The sequence below is a fragment of the Phyllostomus hastatus genome, unplaced genomic scaffold, assembly GCF_019186645.2.
Source record: "Phyllostomus hastatus isolate PE091 unplaced genomic scaffold, TTU_PhHast_1.1 phas_scaffold_501, whole genome shotgun sequence".
NCBI lineage: Eukaryota > Metazoa > Chordata > Mammalia > Chiroptera > Phyllostomidae > Phyllostomus > Phyllostomus hastatus.
In genome coordinates, this window is record NW_025334033.1 from 52160699 (window position 1) to 52187042 (window position 26344).

At 53.0% G+C, this 26344-nt stretch overlaps 1 protein-coding gene across 2 annotated transcripts in view; it reads left to right on the forward strand.

Annotated features, from left to right (window-relative positions):
* Positions 1-26344, forward strand: part of ESRRB (estrogen related receptor beta) — a 167686-nt gene that overhangs the window by 265 nt on the left and 141077 nt on the right. Inside the window, exon 2 of one of the 2 annotated variants that reach the window (XM_045823474.1) lies at positions 8566-8755. In XM_045823474.1, coding sequence (XP_045679430.1) covers positions 8754-8755 — 2 coding nt within the window. In that variant the 5' untranslated portion in view covers positions 8566-8753. The remainder of the gene's footprint in view (positions 1-8565; positions 8756-26344) is intronic. The other variant, XM_045823475.1, reaches the window with a different exon arrangement.

Sequence of the window (26344 nt, forward strand, 5' to 3'; positions counted from 1 at the left end):
GCAAGTATTTGGGTATTTATTACCTTTGGCACTTTTCTGTATTAAGAGGATTCCTAGATTTAAAGTGTTTTCTGCATTAAATCGTCTATTTGAAAACTTCTACTTGAACAATTCACCATTTGTGACGCCTGAATGCTGAGTTGCCCACTGGAGCACCACCGCCAGGCCCCTGGTCCACCCTTGCCTTTTCTTTCCTGGCAGACTCTTACTCATCCTTCAGAACCCAGCTCCAACATCCCCTTCCCAGGGAAGCCTTCTTTCACCTCCTCGTAGGGAGAGTCGGTCGTTCCGTGGATTGTGGTCACTCAGCACGTTGCTTACGTATTTCTGATAAATCTTAGCCCAGTGTATCATCGTTCGTTTGCTTGCATGCGTAGATGCTTCCAGGGCAGCCCCTGAACCCCATCCGTCCATCCCTTCACCTTCGGCTGCCTGCGCAGAGTGCGCAGGAGCCCGCTGTGGGCTCTCAGCGCTGGTTCCCCTGCACGCCTGCCGGGCAGACAAGTGCATGTTTAACCTTCAAACAGCAAGTTCTCCAAAGAGCATTAACAGAAGATATCTGTATACAAGGAATATGCTAATTAAAATTAGTTTTATTTATTCATTCACACAAACTCAGCAAGAACTCCATTTGGCTGCTATTAATGTTTGCTGTGATTTACTATAAGTACTCGAAATGTGAAAAATTTGTTTTCTTTTAAAAGGAAAGCCACAGTTCTTTTCAGTTTTCCCTCATCCTTCCCCTCGTTTGTCTGAATTGGTAATTAGTAAGGCTTTACTTTAGCGCGGGGCCTTTCCTGAGGTTTGCAGGCTGGTTGCATGGTGGTTTAATTACTTCTGAACCTACCGAAGGCAAATACCAAGCGATCTACAGGGAAAGATTGTGGAGTTCCAGGTTATTTATTAAGTAAGCCTCATGCAGTCCTCATGGAGGCGACAGGACCCTTCCCCACCCCCACAACCCATGGGTGTCAGCCCTGGGAGGGAAGTCCGGTGAGAAGAAGTCGGATCCTGGAGTTAGCAGCAGGAGGACAGGACGGCAGAGCCCCTGTGAGAGGCTAGCGGAGCTGGCGGGCTGCTCAGCTCCTGCCAGGGCTCTGGGCTTCCTCCTGGAGGCACACGGTTCATAAGCACAGAACCACTTTCTCTTCTTTCCAGAAAGGCTTGTGGAGGGGAGTGTAGGTCTGGGACTGACGTGGTTTGCAACCCAGCTCTGCCTCTTTCAAGGTGGGACTGCCACAGGGCTTCCCCTGCCTCAGTTTCCTTGTCTGTACAATGCGGACGAGAACCGCATCTCCACTTCAGAGGGTTGCTGGGAGGAGCGGAGGAGTTAACCCAGGTAATGTGCTCAGCACAGTGCCTGGCACAGATAGGCGCTCAGGTGCAAAAGGAGCCCTTCTGGAAACTTCTTTCCGTGGCCCGACTGATTTAGAGCCAGACAGTGACCTCATTGCTGCCGCCTGTGCCTTGGCCACTCTCATACCTTGTCCCACCTGCGTGGGGGCTACTGTGATTTAACTAATGGAAAATCATTTTGTGAAGTGCTACCAGGATGTGCAGGGTGTTATTTCTGGCCCAAGACTAATCCTTTGGTGGGGGGTAGTGGATTGAAACTAAGGGGAGACGGTGCCAACTTATCATATTTAAAGTCCGAGAGAAATGGAATCACCAAAAATATGAAACCAAACTCACACCATTAGCATTATTGTACTAATGTTTGCACTTAGGGATTCTTAGCCTGTGAGGGCTCGGGCCTGTTGTACTCATTTACATCCGGTTGACATTAATTGGCTGGCTCCCCAAAGGCACTGCCTTTTTTAGCATGGCCCCGCCCCCCGCCCCGCCCCGCGCATCAGTTAGAATGCTTTGGGATGTAAGTAACAGAAAAATAAGTACTAGTGATCTAAGCAATGAAAACATGCGTCACCTCCTGTCACCAGGGCACGTGCTCCAGGGGTGGTTTGTGTGCTGGGTCCCCGAGGCCACTGAGCCTCAGCCTTTTTCCCGTGCCCGTCATCCTCTGCACACTGACTGGCTTTGCTTCTCCAAGCTTCTTCCTCCAGGGCTGCAAGATGAGTTCCGCAGCTCCTTCCCCGTCTCTCCCTCTCTCTTTTGACCATGGAGGAAAATCTTGCCCAAATGCCCTTCTCCCCCAACAGACTCCCCTTTAAGTCTCGTCTGACGGGGGCACATGACAACCTCTACCTGTAGCGGGGCCTGGGAAAACAGGTGGCACACTGTCCCCCGTCAGAGTTCGTGAGGGGCCCAGCCAGCCAGCCAGCGGGGAGGACCCCAGTCACACGTCTGCAGCCAAACTGGCTCGGCTCCTCTTCCATAGCTATCATCCACGTCCTCTTTTCCCAAAGTCCCTTTCAACTCATATCGATTGGCCGGTTCTTTTTTTCCCCACCGGAAGAGGGTCTCTGCCTTCCTAAGTGTGTTCTGTTTGGGGGCTGCTGCCAGGGTGCGACCTGTGTGATCTGGGAGCTGCAGGTGACGGCGCCCCCTGCAGGTGGGTCGTGTTCAACGCTCTCACCCAGCAGCCCCAGGGATCCTTCATTCCTCACTCACCCCTCCTGATCTCCTGCCTCACTCGTCACTGTCTTACTCTGTATTTCCTAATTCATTCGCTTTCGTTTGTTCATTCAATAAACATTTATTGGTCACTGTAATGCCAGGACCTACGATAGGCATTGAGTGGCGGTGGGATGGAGAATGATATAAACATGAGAAAAGCAAGTCCTTGCCCTCCAGGGGCTATGCTCCAAGGCTGGAGACCGACTCGAGGACACGTGTCGACAACGCCCTGTGCAGAGTGCTGCAGCGTGTTGTGTCACAGGCCCTACAGGGGTGCAGCGAAGGTGTGGCCGAGATGGGGAAAGGCTCCCAGGGGGGCGACCTTGGAGCTGGGTTTGGAAGGCCGAACGGTGTGTTCCCGGCAGAGGAACGCAACGTTGCAGAGGGAAAAGCTCCACGTTGCAGGACATGGTGAGACGTGAGACCAGCACTGCAGGCTGGGGCAGGATTACAGGTTAGAGCCAGGCAAAGCACTTGGGTTTTACCCCCTGGCATGGGCAGAGCCACGTGGGGAGGGGGCTGTAGCAGAGAGGGTCAAACAGCGGTCAGGAGCACCAGCCTTCCAGTGAGGCGGAGGTGGATGCAAACCTTGACTCCACCACGTACCCCCTGTGCGACCTCGGGCAAACCACTGGCACCACTCCTCTGACTGTGTTTCCTGGATGATGATGATAAGTTGGGGGAATCACCCCTGTCTATTAGGGCTGCTGTCAGGACTACATAAGGCAGTGTGGAGCAGGTGTTTTATACAGACCCTGGCACGCAGTAGGTGCTCAGTGCATGGTGACTTATTCCCATTTTACTGCTTTGTTGTGCTGTGAGGCGCATGCACCTGAGAAGACAGCACACGACTCAAGGCAAACTGGGAGGCGGCATCAACAATGGTCAGATGTGTTGTTTGTGGGGTGGGGAGACCAGCAGTCAGGACCCCAGAGGGCACAGAGTGGACAGGTGGGGCATCACATGTGAGCTGGATGGCAAAGAATGAATAGGAACTAAGTAAGAGAGACTGGGAAGGCAGCAGAGCCAGGAATGCACCCAGCAGGGACGGCTTGTTTATGGGATGCAGTGCAGGCTGGTCAGCAGCAGGGGAGGGTCGGTCTCTTGGGGTAAAGAATGGAAAAAACATCGGGCCTGGGGGTCCGGGGGCCTGGAGGCCTTTGATGTGTTGACCTGGTTCTGCCTTAGGTCCCTGTTATTCCCCTATTCTGACACCTCCCCTCACTCTGAAAACAGTACAGGGTCCCCACAGGGCATTGTGGACACGTGTGGAACTGCTGGGCCTGGCAGTTCCCTGGCAAACTGAGTTCCTGGTTCCAAGGTGCTTTGCACCCAGTGCTGGTGGTGGTGGGAGGGGGGGTATTTGCTCCAGTGAGAGCACCTCCTTCCAGGCCTGACCCCCTAGGACGGGGTCAGGCTGCCCCGCCCATCTCCTCCTCCCAAGTAAGGTGCCGTTGGCCTGGCGCCGTGTTACTGCTGCTCCGTCCCTGTGGAATGCCCTCCAGAAGCAGGAGCAGGCAGCGTCCCCGGCTCCTCCACCTGGCCCCTGTGTGTGAAGCCAGCGCTCACAATGGCTGCGCCCTGGTCTCCCGTGTCCTGGTGGAGGATGATTAATGGCCTAGCTGCACCGATGTGTTGTATTTAGGTCTATTCCCAAGCAGATAGATTTTTCTTTCCAGATAACATGAACGCAGGCCCTTCCTGGGCTGCGGGTCCCTGCCCACCCCTCCCGGTGGCAGCCTGTTAGGGAGCTCTGAAAGGTAAATGAGTTGATAAGCTGGTGGGGGCAGGATGACTGTACCTTCAGTGGCCCTTGTAAACAGTGTAAAGTCACCTTGATGTGCTGGGACTAATGACGCTGGAGCAAGCCAAAGGGAGGCCAGTGGCAACGAGCCAGGGCAGGAGCCAGCGTCCAATGGCACGAAGAGGGGCTGTCAAGGTCTCCCCTCCCTGCATCCGTGTCTTTTTCCCGGTGACACGCACTCAGCTCTGTCTCCTACTGAGTGCAAACCTCCTGAACTTTCAGTTGCTTCCTCTGTAAAAAGGGGATGTTATGGGGTGAATGGTGTCCCCCTAAAATGACACTGATACCCCAACCCCCAGGACCTAAGGATGTGACCTTATTTGGAAATAGGGTCTTTGAAAATGATTGACTTAAGAAGAGGTCACGAGGGTGGGTCCGAATCCAGGGGATTTTGGACGCAGGCCAGCATGCACACAGGGGAAACACCAGGTGAGTGTGAAGGCAGAGATCGGGGGTATGCTTCTCTGAGCCAAGGGACCCCAGAGTTTCCTAGCAAATCAGCAGAAGCCAGGAGGAAGGACTGGAAATGATCCTCCCTCACAGCCCTGGGAAGGAGCAGATCCTGCCCACCCCTGGGTCTTGGACGTCTAGCTTCCAGAATCGTGCATGAAGCAATACATGTCTGTTGTCGTAAGCCCCTGTGTGTGGAGTTTGGGAAACTGAACAGTCCTCCCCTTGGGTGGGCAGTGAGGGTGCCACAAGGAAGCCCAGGGGAAACCACACAGTGGGTGGGTGCCCATAAACAGTCATCCAATCTTTAGGCCAGGGGCTCACGCCAAGACACGGGGGCAAGTACAGGGGTGGGCCAGACAGATGGAGAGCCGGTGAGCCTCGGAAAACCAGGGCTGCGAAATGGTCAGGCTCTTTGTTTCTACAGGACAGACACGGGGGGTTGAGAGGGCTGATTCCATCCGTGTGAAGTGTCCGGACTAGGCAGGTCCGCGGAGACAGAAGGCGGATCGGTGCTCTCCAGGGCTGGGGAGCAGGAGAAATAGGAAGTAGCTGCTTAATGGGCACACTTTCTCCTCCGGGGGGGGTGGGGGTGGACACGTTCTGGAACTAAACAGTGGGGATGGTCGTACAACATTGTGAGTATTTTAAATGCCGCTGAATTGTACACTGTAAAATAGTTAAAATGGTGAACTTGATGGTATGAGTATTTTACAATAAAAAGAAACAGTTTATACTGCATGCATGCTAAAAAAAAAAAAAAGAGTTAGTACAGAAAACTCAAGAAGTCCCAGAGTTGAAATCACCTTTGAAGGAGGAGGCAGTGCTCATAATCCAGGGAATAATGGGTTAAATAATTGTGGTCACAGCGACACCTTCCTCACTTTCTTAAAGCCACGTTCTGGGAAGCTGCAGAAGGGTAGGCTCAAGGTGCGGTACTCACGTGTTCTGGAATACTCAGAATACTCGGGGCGGGCAGAGTGTCTCTGTGGGGTATGGAGGGAGGGCTGAGCTTGTTATGAACCTGGCTCTTTGGGCAGCCAGGGGAGAGATTCAGGGTCCTCTAGGCCTTCCTGTCCTGCCCTACTTGCCCCTAAATCCCCACATACTAAATCCCCAAAAGTCTCCACACAGTGTTCTCTTTCTGACCTTTGACCTCTGGCCAAGCTCTGCAGGCCAGAGCACTTCTTAGAGGCAGGGACTTACCCTGCCAGGACTACCTGTAGCTTTCAGGCAGGAACAAAAGCAAGCCCAAGTACCATGGCTAAGATAGGCAGGGGCCACCTCCAGAAGGGGCACAGGTCGCATGCCTGCGGGCTGGTAATACGGCCTGGAGCACCTGGGGGTCATGTCTCAGGTGCCGGGTGCGTCTCCTCGCATTGACTCATTTTGTCATCGTGACAGTCCTAGGAGGCAGATGCTTCTTAGAAGCCAGGGGTTGCAGAGAGGGAAACGGAAGCACAGAGAGCTTAAGGGCTCGCACCCGTTCCCCAGTACCGAGCGGAAGAGGCGAGATTCCCACCCAGGGAGTCCTGATCCAACATCAGAGCTTTAACTGTGAGGGGGGCGTCTGTCGTGCCTCTGCTGGAGGGCTTTAAGGTGAGCAAGTGAAGCTATGAAGAGCCTCCTAAATGCGCAGGGCTGTGGACGCCAAGGCTTGGTTCAGCTGGGAGGGTTGAAGCTGAAACTGTGAATGATTTAGAGGCCCGCCTGGAGGTAAAAAGCCTAAATCAGGGTCCCACAGGGCTTTCTAAGGAGGATGCCTTCTAGGGGGAGTGGCGTGGTTCAACCCATTCACCCAGAGGTCTTCCTGCAGATAAGACACTGTGCTAGTAGAGGCTGGGGTGGCCCTAGGAGGGGCTGCAGCCACGGGGAGGGAAAGACTGGTGCCTGATTTCTGGCCGAAACCAGGGAGGGCTCAGGGAGACTCCCAGTGGGCACAGCTGGAGAATTTTAAAAGAAAGCAAATAATGAAGGGAAGTCCTCGGTTTGCATGAGAAAAGTGTTCCCCTGAGAAGGAGCCTGGTGGTGGACGGTGAATGCGTGCAGAAGGCCTTACAGCCTCAGTCTCCAGCATGGGAAATCGAGAGCCCTCTCGGCGGGGCTGTCTGCCTTCCCGGCAGCAAAACTCACCGAGGACCCTGTGTGTGCTCAGGCCAGAGTAGGGGCAGGGCTCAGTGGCCGCACTGGCCTGCTACCCAGAGCACAGCGGCTCTCAGAGGAAGCTATGGGCAAGTGATGGGTCAGCCAGACTAAATCTGCCTGAAGTCCCACTCCCTATTCTCTCTTTTTCTGTGGGCCACACTCAGGATACACACGGTTCTAGAGAGAATATGACTCCAGAAAGGAATGATTCAAATGGCGCATGCCTTAGGCATTACTCATTCATTCACTCACTCACTCATTCATTTAATCGGTTAGTCAGCCAATCCACATTCAGGAAAGTCTCACTATGTGTCAAGTATCACGGTAGCACTGGGGATGCAATGGTGAATAAGACAAATACAGGGTCTTTCCTCTCCTGGAGGCTGTATCCCAACCTCCACTGCTCGTGGAAACGTTCACTGGTCTTCGTGTTAACTTACGAAGTTAATGTACTAAAAGCACATTGACTTCGATGGCCTGGGTGCCGCCCCATTCTCCCAGTTTCTATTAACCCGGAGAGTGAAGAATTAGATCTAACATGAAGAAGAAATTCAACTTTAGGGGCTGGTCCCACGACCCCTCCAGAAGGGGGAACATCACCGGAAATCCCACCTAAATCTGTGTGCACGTGTACCCAGATCATCAACACAGATGGCCCTTGTGTGATCAAAGCAAATGGGTCTCCAGATGATGGACGGGGGGCCCAGGGGTGATTGGGAGCTCGCCTGGTCAGCTGGGGGCAGCCCATACTTCCGTTGTTTCTCTGCAGCTCTTCCATCTTCTGGAAACCTGGTGCCATGGCTCAGCTCTCAGAGAGCTGGGCCGGCCTGCCCAGGGAAGCGGTCCCACCTTTGCAGAAACCGGGGCAGGCAGCATTTCTTACAGACTCTTCACACCCCAAAGACCGGGGCTCCTTTCCCCAAGAAGACACTTTTTCAGGCAATTTAGTCTCTTAGGTAATCGTTCTGGAAAAAGTGGAGACACCAACGCCCCGAAGGCCTTTCCATCTTGGGCCACTCTTCTGTCACTAATGTCACCCCTGAGCCTTTTAAAACCCCTCTACATGCTGCGATGGGTCCCCCGAGAAGCCTGCCTGGCCCCCCACGCTAGGAAGGCTCTGCCCGCGCCCTCCCTTCCTCCTGATCTGGCAGGAGGAGTGGAAACTTTCGTGGAAAGCACTTGTGCTGACGAAAGCCCCCAAGTCAGGGCTTTGACTCCAGCCTGACGGAGCCACAGGCTCGGGATCTGGGGGCCACTCCTTGGCGGGGTCAGGGCCTCCTGCCCCCGCTCCTCCCCTTGCCCTCTCAGCCCACCATCAGCCATCGGCTCTCTGGTGACCCCGATGACTGGTCCACCACTAGAGAAGTAACCGTCTTCCACTCTTTCCCTCCCTGGTTTTGTCCTCCCCCCAGGCCCTCCTCCCCCTGACTGTGTATTTTGCTGCCCCCTTCCCAGCACCCATCAGTGGCTTTGTCATCTGCATGGGTCTCGGTGGAGTTGAGAGTCTAGAGCTTTTTGCTGTTTCGTTTAAGACCTGGTTATGGTTGTGGGAATTTTCTTTCTTTTTTTTTTTTTTTTTTTTTTGTCAGCTGCCTGTTATATCAATCACGGAGTCGGGATCTATTTATAGGTTGGGAGTACTGTGTCCTTAGTCACAAAGAGACACAGACAGGGGACTGTCAGCTGGTGCCGGAGGAGCCGAGCAGCAGGTCATCAGCAACTGGAAACACCTGAGGGGCAGCCAGTCCACCGGCCCCGTCCTCTCCCGGCCTCAAGCATGTGAGTACCACAACTCTCCCCTTCTCTGCCCAGAACCCGCCCTGCTCCTTCCTGTCCTTTCTCCTACACGCACCCCACCCCTTCTCTCTTTGGCGTGCGTGCTCTCTCTCTCTGTCTGTTTTAAAGGGATAAAAATATCTCCCCATGCCTGCTCTTTCATCCCGGTTTCCGACACTGCACAGCATCTCTGGGTGGCTGAGAGGGAAACGGTGCCTTCTGCAGACTGTCATGGGAAGGTCAGAGGGACGGGGAATGGCTGGTGGGACAGTTTCACAAACTCATTTGGAATCAGTGGGTTCCCTTTTATTTTGTTTGTTTTCGCTGAGAAAAAGTAAGTAAATCAAAAGGGCAACGGAAAGTTTACACGCGGCTCAGCGGGGTGGGTATGTCTCCCAGCGTGAAAACTTTTATTTGCTGGCAGCTCAGGCTCTGGGTGAGCCGGGAAGGTTACAGAGGGACACTCGGTGCACGCATGCAGGACAGGTGATGATGGAGGGCTGCCGGCAGGTCTGGGCTCAGCCTGGGAGCTTCCAGGTTCGGGGGGTTCATGGCAGTCCCTGCAGCCAGCTTTTCTATAGTGCCTCAAAGGAAAATGACGCCCCCCCCCGCTCCCCCCGCCCCCCAGTGAGTTTGCTTTGAGAAGTCCAGACAAGACCGAGGATTTGTCTCACCTTACAGGCTTCCATTGGCTCACTCATTAGGTGTATTTTCTTCACCCTGAAAGGGGGCCTTGGGAGGGGGCTGGGCGGGGGCTGGGGGGAGGAAGAGGCTCTGAAAGCGGGAAGCCAGGTGCCGGAATGTTGCTCGTGCATCTCTGCATCCTTCCTGAGGGAAGAAACTTAATATCGCAATTCTTGTCACAGCCGAGCTTGTTTCAGGGGGTCAGAGTGCAGGCTCCTGTGAGCACATTGGTGGCTCCCAGCAACGGCAGCCCCCAGGCGCTGTCTGGTGGTCACACACCTGACACACCACAAGCCTCCTGTGGGACATCTGGGCTTTTAGTTTCTGGAGAATGCATAGTGTTACAACAACCCTGCACTCGAGGAGGTTTGCTGTGTTATTTACAAAGCAATGGTAGCCCTGAATTTTGAAAAAGAAAATGCGATGATGCCTAACGTATATTATATACAACTTTTAAAATGTACCTCATTCTTTTTACAAGTCTAATAATGGCCTGGGTTTCTGTTCACTAACACGGTGCTTGCCACGTACTATATCATTGCTAAGGACTATGTCTTGATGTTTTTTGGAAAACAATATCCTAACACAGAAGTATTTCAGAAATTTAAAAACATTAAACAAAACAGGTATGTCTGGATTGTTTTTGATTCAAGACAAAATAGCTCAGCAGCAAATCCAGCTCGGTGAAAGCTGAACAGCGGGGGCCCACATGTTTAGAGGCAATGGGATCTCGCTTTAACTCTGACCTTTGTAAATGTCAGCTTTCCTTCCCTTGGTTCTTTGTGTTCACTAGTATTTTATTTAGGGCTGTTGTTGTCTTGGCCCCATTCATTTACTATTTTGGAGGGGAGACTGGGCATCAGGAAGGAGTAAGAAATTAGAAGGTAAACTTCGCATGTTCAGGTAGGAAGTCCACATTCATTGGTGGAGAAATTCAGAATAAGCGTGTTGGAACGTGGAGGGGGCGGGGGATGTCACTATTTAAAACCTAGTATGGTAAGTAACATCCAAGAAACGAAGGGAAAAAGACACAGGCGCTGAGCCTACCATCCACGCAGCGTTCTCATTTCTCTCTTCCAAGGACTCTGTTTTGCTAAACATGCCCTGCTAAGGTTCCCCATAATAATGCTGAAGTGGGATTTGGTGGGTTATTGTTAATTAAAGCTCAAGTGAATCGAGTGATTGAGACATTGCATTCAGAAATCACAGCAGTCAGCTGTTTGCAAAATTAAACTATCCTAGGACTTTCAGATCTCAGTGGCTTTTTAGAGAAGGCGTGGCATTTTTTAACCTTTTAACACCAGAGCAAAGCATTCCCTCCGCTCCTCAGCACGCACCCTGGAGCCTGCTGGCCCACGGTCAAGTGCAGCGGGAGAGGCTCCTTTTTGAGCAAGTTCTATGTTCCCATTAGTGTTAGCAGTTGAGAGAGAAGAATATTTGTGGGAACATTTAGGCAAGGACTGCTCCCTCCTTTGGCTACCTGTGGATGCTTTTCGGTGGGAGGGGGCTTGTTTGACAGTGTGATGGAGGGCCTGGCTTTCCTCCTGGAGTCAGGGATGTGGTTCCCTGCCTCTTTAGGCTTAGTGATAGAGATGCAATTGGGGGAAACTTCAAGACATTTGCATAAGGCGGCCTCTGATTACTTAGTTTCTGCTTCAATAATGATTAATTTTATGTGGACTGAGCTCCCATCAAACTCATCTTTTTTCCCAACTGATTTTTTAAATGCAATTGGTCATGGGGCTGCCTGTGACTTCATGTCTGCAAAATCTAACCCATTCCATCCCTGTGGTTGTTTATTTCTCCGAATGTCAATGCACGGTTGCTTTATGTGTCCCTCCCTCCAGCCCCAGCCCCAGCCCCGGCCTCCTCCCAAACTGGGGACAGTGGGCGCCAGTGAACAGGTGCTTTGGAATGCAGCAGGCTCAGGTGCAGGACCATCAATCTCGAGGAAGAAGGAATCGCAAATACGTGGAAAGTGCTCCTGTAATTCAAACAATTTGGCATAGCTGGGGTCTCTCCAAACACCCCACAAATAAAAGATGGCAGCTGGCAGGGTTTTTAAACCAAAGACCACGCACAGCCCTTTCTCCCTACCACTTCGTTCGGCCCTGTATCTGTCCATCTTTTTCTTATCTCTATTTTTACATTTCATTATCCTCCTGCTCTCGCCCCCCACCCTTCCCTCCCCCCTTCTCGCCTTTCCTGAAAAAACACATTTCTATCTGGCACAGAAAATAAACTCAGATTGTGGGTAGTTATGTTAATCTAATTCAATCCTCAGCGGGTTAAGAGTGAAATTCTAATAGTGGAGCTGTTGAGGGCTTTTTTGTTAATGGCTTGGGGATTACATTGAGTTAAAGGCTCATTTCCTAATCAAACAGAGAGGGAGAGAGTGACTCCGAATATTTATGAGTCTCCCAGTGAGAGTTTAAACATTCAACTCCAAAAGCAGGGTTTCTGCAGGAGGAAAGAGTTAAAACCCCTCAGGGCTGCTGGGGAAAAAAAATTAAACCAGTTAAGCCATCAGCGTTTTCAGGCTGCTGTACAACTTCGGCAAAGGGGAAGGTGGGGCGGGAGGGGAGCCGGTTCACAAAGCGGAGATGGAAACTGTGGGCTGAGGCTTGGAAGCCAGAGTCAGCTGACAGTGCTCAGAAAAGAGTCCCCCGCAGCAGACTGGGGTCCTCGGTTCACCAAGGGCCTGGAGGGGCTGTGTGCCTGTAACTCCCCAGATTAATTCTCCTCCTCCAGTCTGGAGGTGAGAACGCGGAGACAGGAGTATGGCTCAATTTACCAGCAGCTGGAGAGTTCCCCTTGCCGCCTGGTGGAGCTGGGGGTGGGGCTGGGGGGTTAGGATCCACCCCGCTTGGTCCTGCCTGTGAAATGCGGAGGGCCGGCTTCCCCTTGAAGAGCTCATTCGCAAGCCCCCCTCTGCCCCTTTGATCTGTGACTGGCCGGGTCCCTTGGTCCTCTGCTCTCCCTCTGCTTGGGGCTCTGTGCACACGGGGACCTCAAAGCCCCCCTGGTTCACTGTGCTCAGGAGAGAACGGGTCGAGGACTCCCTGATCTCTCACCAGAGAAGGTGAGGAGTGACTTGGCCACCAAGGTCAAGCAAAGTCAAGGCAAAGTGAGGCCAGGAGTCTGAGCTCTCTGCGTGCTGCACTCTGGCTGCTCTCTCGCCTGGTTCTCTGGGGAGCAGTAGAGGGGAGGGGAGTGTGGGAGCCAGATGGCCCACACAACGCGCCCTGGCTCTCCTGGAGTGCTCTTCCCTTCTCCAGCTTGGAAAGGAAGGGCAGGAATCCCTGAGACGGGAGGATTCGGAATGCCCTGTGGACACCTGGCCTTTTCTCTGCCACTCACTGACTGAGCACTTTCTAGGCTTTTCACTCGGGCCCTTTTTTCCGGCTCCACGGGGTCGGCGGAGGCACCAGACAGCCGACTTTCCATCTCTGGGCCTCTGGCTCGTTTCCCCCGTCCCTGGGCATCTTCCTCTTAGAGCTTCACGCTCGGTGGCCTGTGAGTCCTCGTGCATTTGTCCTTTCTCCTGTCCAGGTGGCACTTATGTCTTCAGCAACTTTTCTCTGCAGCCTTTCTCATGTGGCTGGCCTCCCCCTCTTCCTGGAGCCCCTGGCTGGCCCCCCTTCATTATCGCATCATCTCCATGGTGGGATTCCTTCTGTGGGCCTCCAGCCATGGGCCAAGAGTGTGGACAGCACTTCATCCCCCTTGGCCAGCCCAGATCATGGTCGATCATTCCTGCCCTCTCGCCCTAATGGGTGCCTCCCCATTAGGCACCCATTAGGCACCCATTGACAGCACGGAGCTGCGGGTGAGAGTGTGCACACAGGGGCCAGCAGCTGGGGTTCAAATGCCGGCATCCTATTCTCCCAGCTGTGAGCCCTTAATGGTCTCAATGTTCCCATCTGCTTCCTGGGGATAATTCTAGAACCTTCTGTATAGGGTTGTCAGGAAGATAAAATGCATATAAAGTGCCAGCCCTTTGTCCAATGCGTTAGGCTTTTGTTTGCTCAGCACAGAGCAGTTACTCCTCGTGTCACACCACTAACAGTAGGTCCCACCCTGGTTGGCATGGCTCGGGAGGTTGGGCATCTTCCCACAAAGTGAAAGGTTATCCGGTCGATTCCCTGTCGGGGGCACATGCCTGGGTTGCAGGCCAGGTCCCTTAGTTGGGGGCATGCAGAGGTGGCCAACTGATGCTTTTTTTTTTCGCACATCAATGTCCCTCTTTCTCCCTCTCTCCCCCTCCCTCTAAAAATAAAAATATGTGTATGTAAAAAATAAAAATAGATCCCCACACCTCCCACTAAGGGGCTATGTCGTAGTTAGCTCATGCTGCTATGAGAAAATGCCATAGAGTGGGTGGCATAAACAACGGACATTTATTTTCTCACGGCTCTGGCGGCTGGTCCAAGATCAGGGTGCCAGCGTGGCTGGGTGTGGTGAGGCCGCTCTTTGTATGCAGATGACTTCCTTCTGATTGTGTCCTCACTGGGGTCAGAGCTCAGCTCTGCTGTCCTCCTCTTCTTCTAAGGACCCTGATTCCATCGTGGGGGCTCCACCTGCATGACCTCATCTAAGCCTAATTACCTCCCGAGGTTTCACCCCCAAATACCATCAGCCTGGGGATTAGGGCTGCAGCAGATGGACTTGGGGGGAATGCGAACATTCAGTTCACAACAGGCTGTTTTCCCTAAATGTCGAGAAACGAAGTCCAATGTCAGCGAGACCTCCAGCTTCATCCTCTGAGGGGGGCTATTCCATTCAGAAGCCAGAGATCAGGCATATCCGGAAACCCCCAACCTGAAAAGAACTTGGGGCTTTTCAGCCACTGTGGGAAAGCAGAGGATGTGAGCCAGGCTTCCGTCGGCAGTCCTACGTCCGGGGAAGAAGACCTGGCTTATGACCGCTCTGTAGAAGCAGAGTTCTGTCAGCCCCTGTGGCCCTGGCCCACATTGCAATGGACAGTCTTGTGCTTGGGTCTCCGGGTCACCCCTGTGCTCTTCTCCACCCCATGCTCTCATGGGGGGGCGCCAGTTGGGCTCTGCCCACAGAGCAAGCCAGGACAGTCCTGGCTGGGAAGCCACAGGGGTGTTGTCAAGACAGCCGGTGACAGCTCTGTGCTCCTCTCTCTCATTATGGTCCCTTGACAGATTCATCTGAGAGCCGAGTGGGCCTCACTGGAGTTCCTGAAGAGGCGTCCTCTCGTGGGCGGCCCCCTGTCCCTGTGCCCTCGACCCTTCCTGAGCCTCTGTGTAGGGACTCTGTGTTGCAAAGCACTGAACCCTGTCCTTTGCTTTCCCTGCTAAGAAGCCACTTCTTTCCTGGCTGAGGCAGGGGACAGGAGTGAGAGCCACAGGAGCACCGAACATACCAGGTGCCCCACGTTCCCCTCACTCTCCTCTGTGAGTTGGAGGTACCAACAATAAACACCCCCTCTCGTCCCTCCTGCTTCCACATTGCTCCATCCAGAAAAAGGGAAACGAGGTGCGTCCTTATTCAGATGTGCACAAACCTTCCCAGGAACTTTATTCTGTTCGGTGAAGAGCTTTGTCGAAGTCGATGCCAAATTTCATTGCTAAACTGGTGTTTCTCCTGTGACTATTTCCCTCATGTGTCATGCTCTCCCCTCTCCCTTTCCGGGCTGTCCCTGCCTGCCCTGGCTGTTCCTCCGCTTGCTCCAACCACGCTGGTCCCGGGGGGTGCACATAAGAGGGGGACCTGCCTTCTGAAGTGTTCCAGAGTGTCTGTTTGCATTAGCACAGACAAGGCTTTTGAACGGTGGTGAGATAGAAACACTATCTTCGGTACCGGATTCTCCCCAGGGCAGTATTTCTGCTCTTCTGGAAGATGGGGGGAAAATTCAGGATGTCGAGGGTTAAATGATGCAATGAAAAACCTAGGCATCTCTTGGGGACTGGTGGCCGGCTGAGACAATTGATTGGCTTGGCTTTGTGATCCTAGCAATATTCAGGAGTGAAACCATTGCTGATTAGGCTGTGTGTGTGTGTGTGTGTGTGTGTGTGTGTGTGTGTGTGTATGTGTTTGGGTTTATGGCAGTGAGGGGCATAGGACTAGATCTGAGAGAAAAAGGTCGGGTTGTTTGCCCCTGAGTCGGTCCGTCTCAGCACCCATCACCCCGCGTGTATCTGCGGTCACATTAGAGCGCTGTGTGGACAGGTCAGCTGGGAGGGGCAGGATGAAGGGTGCACGGGACCTCCCTGTCCCTTTGCTCTGCGACTCCCTGTGAACTTAGAATGACGTTGAAATAAAAAGTTAAAAGACAAAGTCACCTGAAGGGAGGCCCAATGTTGAGGGCTGTTTCACCTGTGGCTCAGGGGGACCAAGGGGTAGGCACCAGGCGGGTCCAGCCACCTCCAGGTCAGGGGCGAATGAGGTACACATGCTCTTGGCGGTCAGTCCCCCTGATCGTGACATGAGGGCTCGGAAGAAACCTCTTAGGCCCGCTAGTTCTAAGAGTTCCCACTGCAGAACTTGTTCCAGGGGGACCTGGTACACTGCGTTCCTCCCGTAACTGGTAACCACAGGGCAGCTGCCTGTGTCCCTTTAGTTCAAGACCTCGGGCCCAGACATGGCTTTTCTTGGGCTTCATGCCTTTCTCACCACCCATCAGCCTCTGTTATCTATCGTTTTCCTCAGCTTGTTCTCCCTCCTCCCCTCCCCGCCACACGCATACCTGAGCAGGGAGCAGAAAACTGGTCAGAACGACTTGTTCAGAAACAGCTCTGCTTGTTGACGCTGCATTCTTAATTTTGTTTTTAATTTGTAGAGACCGCCATTTCAGGCCCCTGTGGCCCTCTGATTCTCCCCCTCCCCATTTGCCACCCCACGCATCACATTAGGCCTCTACGCGTCTGGGAGGCCCCAGTGCCAGGGGCCTGTCCTCGGGGTTTGCTCAGAGCCCTTTGGCAGCCACTCAGAGAGGAGCACAGGTGAGACTTGGAGAGATGATTTCCCAGCAGGGCGACCCCAGTGAGTCCTTCACCGTTCCGCACCCCTGCTTCTTCACCCACCGCAGGAGACCGAAACCTGCTCTGCGTGTCTCACGAGGTGGGCGTGGGGCTGAGAATCAGAGCATACGCTTTCCTTTAACGACGGAGTGCTTGCCGGTGTTAGACGGACTCCCCTGCACAGTGATTTCCACAGAGTAGCTTGGGTAGTAGGTGGGCGTCAGAGCCACGCTCCTGGACCCATGTCCACCTTGTGCTAGCCGTGACCCCAAGATGAGGAGACCAAGTTCCCCACACTCAGCTTCCTCACCTGTATGATGGCTGTGATGCGAGCACCTTCCTCGTGGGGTTGTCATGGAGACTACAGGAGACACGCTTACAGGCCCTTGAACTATACCTGCTAGAGCTAGACAGTAAACTCTGGGCCCCAGTGCCAGTAACGATGACCACGGTGATGATGCAGCTGTTGTCATCATTTTCTGGGGCCCCGTGCCAGAAAGGCCGAGAGGGAGGAGGCGTGCAGAGCCCCTACCTTCCTCCAATTACGAATGCAGCAGAAGGTGCTGCTCTAGGGGTGCGGTGCAGGCACACCCTGGTCCTCCACAGTTCCCTGCATCTCCACGTCCTGAAACTGAGTGAGCTTCCTCCCAGGGCCCATCTGGGGCTGGCGGGGGCCCGGCCAAGCCTTTCACCCCTGGTGGGAGTCAGCTCTCCACAGCCTAGCACGGAGGGCTGCTGAGGGCCGGAAGCCCAAGTCCGGGTGGGAAGGTCGGAAATGCTTTCATTGGGTTGTCTCATGTGTCCCTAAGTCGTGGAGTCGCTGGAGTGTATTTTCTACAAAGGGCCAGTTCCTGCTCCCTGTGCAGCATCACTAAGGGGGGATTGCTTGTTCTCCACATCCTGGCTGGTGTATCTGTGGGGAGCACTTAGCAAGGGAGGAGGAATGGGAATGAGTAAGGGCGATTTCTAATGCCTGGGGCGGGGAAGGGGTGATTGCCCGTTTCAAGGGACTTGTAGCACCGGCGTCACGCTCCGAGGGGAGAATTCCCAGCCCAGACCTGGGACCAGCCTGTGCATCTGCGCACCCGTGTGTGCGTTAGGGGCATTGTGGTCAGCCATCCATGACTCTCCTTTTTCCCCGTCTTGGGCTGAGAGTAATCTTGAAGGAAAGTGTAATTACTGTTTACTCTAGGGCGCTCACTTGAGAACACCCTTGTGTAATGACTCTTGAGTTAATTCTGCCTTTAGATGCCCATCTGCTGTTGCTCCTTTGGAAGCCAATGGGAACCAAGCACCACTTACAGCCCAAGGGAAAAAGACCGGGAGATGGATATTAGTCCCTGCAAGTTCAGGCTTTACTCTCGGGCGACAGAAACATGGTGGGGGCTTTTTTTCTCACACGAAATCCTTACCCAGTTCTCTGCCCTCAGCGAGAGAAGGTTCAAAGCAAAGCCAGCGAGCGTAATGTAATGAGCTGTCTTGGTGGATCTGGACAGCCAGCAGCACTGACGAGGGAAGTGTGTTCAGAAAAATTCTAGAGACAGGATCTAAAGCGTGCAGCGGATGCCACTCATCGCCCAGGGGTCAGACGTAAGAGGTGCGTGGGAATGAGGAGCAGCCGCTTCGGGAGGGAGTACACGCCTGCTAGGGGACTCTGCCTGCCCGTCTGCCAAGTGCGCGTGTTTGCCCCGGCTTCCTGGGCTCCTCGCTTGCTTCCTTCCCCATTTATTTTTGGTGGTACATTTGCCTCATCGTTGAAAGTGGGGGATGGGGGCAGAAACAAGGCAGGTGGGCGCATTATAATGAAATTTTTGGAGTCTACCTGCTAAAAGTATCAACAATATTACCTTGAAATAGGACCCTCAGCTGATGTAGTTGGACACGGCTTGTGAATGTAAAACTGGTTTTTACAGCAGCACACTGAGCAAGGCTTTGGGCTAACTTCCCAGAGTCCCCCGCTGCGGTGCGAGCTCTGCCACTGCCTGGTGGCTTTGTCCAAGCTGCCTCATCCCCTGCCTCTGTTTCTTTCCCTGTAAAAGAAATAGTGGGCCAGTGGCTTCCACGTCCTCCTCTGAGTCCAGCCATGAACTTTCTCCGAGCCCCACCCAGGCAGCAATCTGCATGGATCACAGCCGTGTGCTCGATGGTCTCTGGCCCCAACCCCCAGAATAAGACTGTGCATAGTGGCTGGACGTGACGGGCACCCAGCACGCTTTTGTATTACTGTATGTATTAATTTGTATGTATTAATGAAGGAAATGACATGGGTAAATGCCAGCCTCCCCAGCCCAGAGTGAGCTTTTCTCTTTCCAGAAATGCCACAGGCCTGGCTGGGTTTTGACCCTCTGTGTCCACCCTCATGGGTTAGGGGTGGTGGTTCAGGCCTCCGCGGTGTGAACTGGAAAACCATTTCACTATAATATGTAAACTGAGTTGCCTAAACAAACCCACTAAGAACACCTTTGAGGAATGACATTATTTTCCAGCTGCCATGCCTACCTCTCTCCATGACCATTGTACTGTCTATTTCTGTTCTTTCTCTCCTCGCCATCATACTCTATTAATTTAAAAAATATTACATTTGGAGACTTGCTAAATAAAGAGACCTCAGAGCACAAAGTATCCCTTATCCATTTTCTGGGTGTCCCTATGTGATTCCTTGTAAAGATTTTTTTTTTGTTATTTTTGACTAAATGGCCTTGATTTTATCGTTAATCATTATGTGGCAATTCTTTTTACTGTGTCTAACTTATTTCTAAAATATTCTCCCCTAAGTCCCTAAGTCTACTTTTCTCGATTCCTGTGCCCCTTTCCTCGTCTGTCTGCCATTTCATAAGACATAGAAAGTGATGTCTTTCCGTGTCGGGCCCTTGATCTCAGGCCTCTCCGAGTCCTCTACCAGAAGGTCCCAGAAGAACCGTTTCCACAATTGGACTTCCGCCGTTCGGGAGGTCTGGGGTCTCTGTCATTTCCATACTGGGCCTGGGGACACGCTTTGTTCTCTCCCTTAAAACCTCCTATTTCCTCTAACCAGCAGTTTTCACACTGCAGACCCGCCGCATTCTGAGTTTAAAGCCTCCGCCGCATTCTGAGTTTAAAGCCTCCACCGCCCTCCGGGCTCCGTCCTGCGCACCACACCGTGGAGGGGCCCGCTGGTCCCCGGACGACAACGCTCTCACCGCGTGTGCTGGCGCCGCACGGCATCGCCTGGAATCCAAGCACGCCCTTTCCTCGGAGTGTTTCTTTCCCGTTTCCTCACAATGTCGCTTAGTGTTTGCCTGGTTCCTTGGCTTTTCCCTGTGTCTGCCCTCTGCATCTGCCCTTCTCAGTGCGGGAGAAGGAAAGGCGTTGATCGAGGACTGGCTCTGTTTGGGAACTTTACACGTTTTTTTATTTTTGATCTTTGCAGTGACGGAAAGACGTAGGTACTATTGTTATCCCCATTTTATGGAAGAGGAGACAGAGGCACTGAGACGGAGGGGAGGGTTCTTGCTTGAGGTTCCCCGGGGGGTAAGGAGCATGGCCGGCTGTCGCCTTTGACGACGTGCCGCAGGGCTGGGCACAAGCAGGCAACCCCCAAACCACACCAGTACCCCGCTGTGTCGTGTATGTAAGCACCGAGCTCAGACCAACATTTTCAAAAATTTAGTGTTTTTACTAATCTTTGAAAAGTGTCAGGTGTGCCTTTGAACAGACCCATCCGAGAAGGGCTGCAGGGCTCAGTTTTTTATTCCCGGTGTCCTTGCTTCCTTGTGACATTATCCCTGCAACGTGGGCGTTCCCATCCAGCGAGCCCTCCCCCCCCACCCCGTGAAACGCTCTGTGCCCTCCTTCTCGAAACTCACGGTCTTGCTTTCCCTAATCGGTTTTTTAAAAATCTCTCCAGAGGAGCCAGAAACCCTGTTGGTAAAATGTAGACCTAGTCTGTGGCTAAAATGGGCAGCTTTTAAAAGCCACCGTGATGTGGGCTCCTCTTTCGGAAAGCGCATTCCCGTTTTCTCCTGCCACATCGAGGCTGCATCTTCCCTGCACCCCCCTCCCCCCGCCTTCCCCACTCCCGTCAATCACAGATGATGGTTTCGTTCCCTTCGTTCCCAGTTTTGTCTTTTCCCCACCACACTCTTTCCACGCGTCATCATCGTGCTTGCCTTTGTCTTCCAAGAGCTTCGTCTACTTTATGAACTTGACACTGATGCTCCCTGACCCGTCTACCACCAGTAGCTTCCCGTCATCTTGCTGGATGTTGCGTGTCCTTCCCTCCTGCGTGGGCTGCGCCGAGCACGACCCACCACATAGTTTTCTTACGGAAGGAGTGAGGCTGGGGGTGAGGGGTCTCTGCTAGTCACATCCCCGAGGAGTTATCTCCTCTCCTTGGGCGGAGTCCAGCATGCGATAACTGTTCTCGACAAAGTATTTGTCATCTCCCTGCAGGGCGTGGTATCTCCAATTTAGAGCCGAAGGAAGGAACCCAGGCTGCTGCATCAGCCTTCCTGAGGGCATTGCAGACCCACGAAGTGGTAAAGATGACGTTTGCACTCAGGCCTGGTTGCCTCTGCAGTTTGTATCTCAAACCAGTAGGGCATGGCACCCAGTTCTGAGAACACTAGGGTACCTGGAGGCATGCTACCCCATGAGTCTGGGTTGCCCCGCTCACCCCAGTCCCCAGGGGCTCACTGCCTCTCCCCGTGCCCAACCCAGTCCCCTCCTCTCATCCACCCCCTTGTAAGGCACATCCATCCTGCTTCCTCCCGCAGCCCTGCACCATCTTTCAGTTACTGTACGTGGCTTCCTCCCCGAAGTTACCCTCGTGACAGAAAGCCCAGGAGTGAAGTACCCCGTCCCCCGTTCTGCATGGCCAGCATCCTTCACAGACTCTCATGAGGTCTCCGTGTACCCAGAGCACACATGTGTTCATATCTGTGCTCACGGATGCACGCGTTCACACTCTGTGTACAAGCTGCTCAGTGCTTCCTTCCATGCCCGCGTCGGATGCCCCTCAAAAGTCCGTCCTCCGCCCTCGCTGTGTGCTCTGCACTGTCAACGTGAAAAAAGACACTGCAGGGCCCAGTGATGTCCCGATGCCAGTGCAGGGGACGGCAGAAGTCCCGACTTGGGAGTAAAGCAAACCTGGGTTCAAAGTGGGGCTCTGCAGCTTCTTTGCTTTCTGGCTTCAGGCAAGTTAATCTGCCTCTTTGTGCTCAGTGTTCTCACACGTGCAAAGGGGACGACCACATCCAGAATCCTGGGGTCGTTGTGAGGGTTGCATGAGATGAGGCAGGGGGAAGCACGAGCTCGGCGTGGGCTCGGGAGCTGTCCTCTCCGCCTGGCTAGGTGGCCGAAGTTCAAGGACGAGGAGTTGGGTTTTCACGGATACAAACCTACTGCCGTGGAGGGTGTGCTGATACTAACGATGTTAGCCTGGTCTAAAGCCTTGCTGACTCAAGAATTTGATTATAGCCCTGGGAGGAGAGTAGACGTGAGGTTTGCTTTGTAAGATGTTTGAGACCCCGGGATGGCCCGCTCGTCCTCCACCTTCGGGCTGTGCTGTCTGCTCCCCTGGCTGCGCCACGCACGGGCTGGGGGAGAAGGCACCTTCCTGGCCAGCGGCTCTTTCCAGTGCCTGGCACGTCCGTTTCCCTGGGTGTAGGTAAGGTTCTGGGGTGCACAGGCCACCATCTGCTGGAGCCGCCATGCCTGGGGCCAGCACCAGCCCAGCCTCCAGGACCCCTCCCCAGCTTTTGGCAGCTGCCTGGGCCGGGGGAGCCAGGCCTGGGCTGGATGACCTCACAGCTGTGCCTGCAGCCCCTGGGGGGCTTGTGTTTCTGTCCCTCTCGGGGGCCCATCCCGGCTGCCGGGCAGAGGGCCCACTGTCCTTCAGCGCCAGAGGCTCATGCTGCCTGGCCTGTGCCAGCACTTGGCAAAGGCTTTCAACCAAGAGGCCTGTGTGTCTGGCATTCACGGCTGCCTGCCTGTCCCACCCGGGGCAAGGACCTGGAGTCGGGGTGAGGCTCTGCCAGCTTTTCCGTGTCTCTCTGACAGGGCTGGAAACTCCTCAGAAGATTTCTATTCTCACACGAGTCAAAGGGGGGAATCGTACAGGTGGCTGTGAACACAGAGACACTTGTTAAATGACAGCAGAAGGACGCTGATGCTAAGTGAGGCACGGGCTTTCTCACCCAACTCCACGGGAAAGAATGCAGGCCATGCTGCCGGGAGGGGTGGGGCGCGGAGAGACAGTCCCGCTGCTGAGTGCACGCTGTGAAGCAGGCCCCGTGCTCGGCACCCTGTGCTCGCTGCTCATACTCAGCCACCCTGGGAAGTAGGTACTGTTAATTCTCCCCATCTACGGACGGGAAAGATCGGGTCCAGAGGAGCTAAATGATTTGTCCTCGGCCATGCAGCTGCAGAGCGGCAGCGCAGGGATTTGAACCAGGTCTCTCTCTAATATCTGTGCTTTTTTTTTTTGCATACTTTTATATACATTTTAACATTTGAATTAGAAGTATATACTATATATATATTCAAAAACACAAAGAATTTTAAAAATTAAATGGTTGACAGTTTGTGTTGCAGTATTTTTTGTTTTGTTTTGTTTGCCAGTTTTTTTAAAAGACTTTATTTATTTATTTTTAGACAGAAGGGAAGGGAGGGAGAAATAGAGGGAGAGAAACATCAATGTGTGGCTGCCTCTTGCATGCCCCCCACTGGGGACCTGGCCTACAACCCAGGCATGTGCCCTGACTGGCAATCGAACCGGCAACCCTTCGGTTTGCAGACTGGTGCTCAATCCACTGAGCCACACCAACCAGGGCAAGGTGTTGTTTTTTTTAAAATTGTGGTAAAACACATATAACATAAACTTTACCATCCTAACCAGTTTTAAGCATCAGCTCAGTCATTTAAGTTCACTCCTCTGTTGTGCAATCCGTCACAACCATCACCCACCTTCAGGTCACTTCTCACCTTGTAAAACTGAAGCTCTGCGGCCACCCAACAATAGGACCCCCTGCCCCCTCTCCCCAGCCCCCGGAAATCATGGTTCTCCTGCCTCCATGAGTCTGACTGCTCTAGGCTCCTCGGAGAGGTGGAGTCACGCAGGGTTTGTCTTCTGAGGTCTGGCTTATTTCACTTAGCATGGTGTCCTCAGGTTCCATCCATGCAGTAGCATGTGTCAGGACTTCCTTCTTGTTCAGGCTGAATAACGCTCCAGTGTGTGTCTGTACAGAGCACACTTTGCTTATTTATCCACCTGCCAGTGGGCGCCTGGGTTGCTTCTACATTTTGGCTGTTGTGAGTAGTGCTGCTCTGAATGTGGGCGCGCCAGTATCTCTGTGAGGTCCTGCTTTCGGTTCTTTCGGATGCGCCCAGGAACGGAGTTGCTGGGTCGTACAGTAATTCCATTTTCAATTTTGTTCAGAAAATGCCATAATGTTTTCCACAGTGGCTGTACCACCGTACATTCCCACCAACAGAGAATCAAGGTTCTAATTTTTCTACATCCTCTCCAAAATGTATATGCTGAGCATTTTTTGGATAGGACCCATCCTCATGGATGTCGAATGGCATCTCGTCGTGGTTTTGATTTGCATCTCCCCCTAATGATCAGCAATGTCGAGTATCTTTTCACGTGCTTGTTGGCCTTCCACGCATCTTCTTTTTTTGAGAAATATCTGTTCGTATAGTTTGCCCATTTTTAAAAATTTTTTTTGTTAAAGATTTTATTTATTTTATTTTTAGAGAGGGAAGGGAGGGAGAAAGAGAGAGAGAGAGAAACATCAATGTGCGGTTGCTGGGGGCCATGGCCTGCAACCCAGGCATGTGCCCTGACTGGGAATCAAACCTGCGACACTTTGGTTCGCAGCCCGCGCTCAATCCACTGAGCTATGCCAGCCAGGTACTGCTCATGTTTTTTAATCAGGTTGTTTGCTGTGTTGTTGCTGTTGAGTTTTAGGAGTTCCCGTGTATTTTGGATATCAATGACTTCTCAGACATATAATTTGCAAATCGTTTCCCCCCTTTCACTCTGCTGATGGTGTCCTTTGGTGCACAAAAGTTTGTAATTTTTATGAAGTCCCATCTGTCTTCTCTCATCGTCTGTACCTTTGGTGTCAAATTCAAGACATCATTGCCAAAATTAATTTCATGAGGCTTTGCCCTCTGTGTTCTTCTAAGAGTTTTATAGTTTTTAGGCGTTACATTTAGGTCTATGATCCATTCTGATTTTTGTATGTAATGTTAGGTGAGGGTCCAACTTCATTCTTTTGCAAGTGGCTATACCCAGTTTTCTTCCAGCACCATTTGTTGAAAAGACTATTCTTTCCCCATTGAATGGTTTGGCACCCTTGTCAAAAGTCATTTGACCACATACACGAAAGTCTATTCCTGGTAACACCTATACCTTTAGCCACTTCTCACACTGCATCTCAACACTGTGCAATGCTTTCTGGGATCATGGGATATCGAAGCTGGAGGAGACCCCAGCCAAGGGAGGGGCACGTCCCCATTCTTTTGGTGGGCAAATGGAGGCCGGCGGTCAGAGCGCGCTCAGTGCAGTGCTCATGCTGACACAGAGCTCTTTGAGGGTCCTCACTTCCTGGCATGAACTCAGTGGGTGCTGGGATACTTTTCGTGCACTTTAGCCAATGCTCCGTTCTGTAGGCAAATGCACTCATGTGTTTTTGAAACCTGGAATGCAGAAGATGAAGGGCAAAGAGGAAGCTGGAGTGAGGTGTGGATGGGAACCCACTTAAATCCCCTGAGTAGGGATCCGGGACCAGTATCTTCCAGGAGACTCTGGGTGGTACCCTCCCTGACTCCGTGCACAAGGGCAGCAGGCAGCCTTAAAAAGTGTGTGGTGTGCAAATGCCGCCCTTCCTCCGTGGCCAGGGACCCACTGGACCCCCAGCACATGTCCTATGCTCTGCACCCCCCACGTCCCTCCCACCCTGCGCTGCCTGTGAGCCCCCTGTGCTGCCTGTGAGCCCCCTGCTCCTGCCAGGCTGAGACACTCCATTTCCTGATCAAGGGCCAGGCTGGGTTAACTCCTGTGTCCTGGCTCACACAGGCACCTTTACAACTCTGCTAGCTCATAGCTCCTGATGTGGAGGTCCTGGCTCCAGCCCTGGTCCACATTTGCTGTGTCCCCTTCTATGGTCACCCTGGAGTTAGAGTCCCGCATCTGTCTTCCCACCGGGGCTGAGACCTCTTGAGCCAGGAACTGTGTGTGAATATTTAAAAGAAAGCCCTAAAGAGCTGTGTGTGTGTGTGTGTGCGCACTCACGTAATGCTCAGCACACACAACAGTTCCTCGGTACACTTGCATGAATCCTGTTCAGACAGAAGCAATGACTGAAACGTCACGTTGTGCAGGGAGCATGGTCTGGGCATGGCAGAGAGGGACGGGGCCCCTTTGCTAGTATTTCATGGCACTGTTTGGGGAAAAGCAATTGGGGATCTCTTTGGCCACCAAGACCCCCAACTCCAGGGTGAAAACTGGCTTTTCATTTCGGGGCATGGACCACCAATGAGCTTTGTCCCCCAGGGCACGGGAAGGAGTGAAGAAAACGGCACAAGAATAAGTAATCAAGTCAATCTCGGGTTTAATTCCCCTTAGACCTCCAGTCCCTGACTGTCCCTGCCACTAGACAGGCCTGGTGCCAGCAGGTCACCTCTGTGTGCCACTTCCCATCCCTGCCCCCCTGCTGGGAACTAGAGGCTCCATGCACCCCAACACTGGCTGGCCCCGCTGCAAACCTCTGGAAACAGCTGTGCGCAGCACAGGCGCCGAACATCAAAAGCCAGGCCCTGACCTATGCAAACACAAGCAGAATTACAGCCACCCATAAACAAATTAGCATCCTTTAAAAGGTGAAAAGCTCCATAAACTGTCTGGGTTTTGTTTACGGCTTCGAGGAGGGGT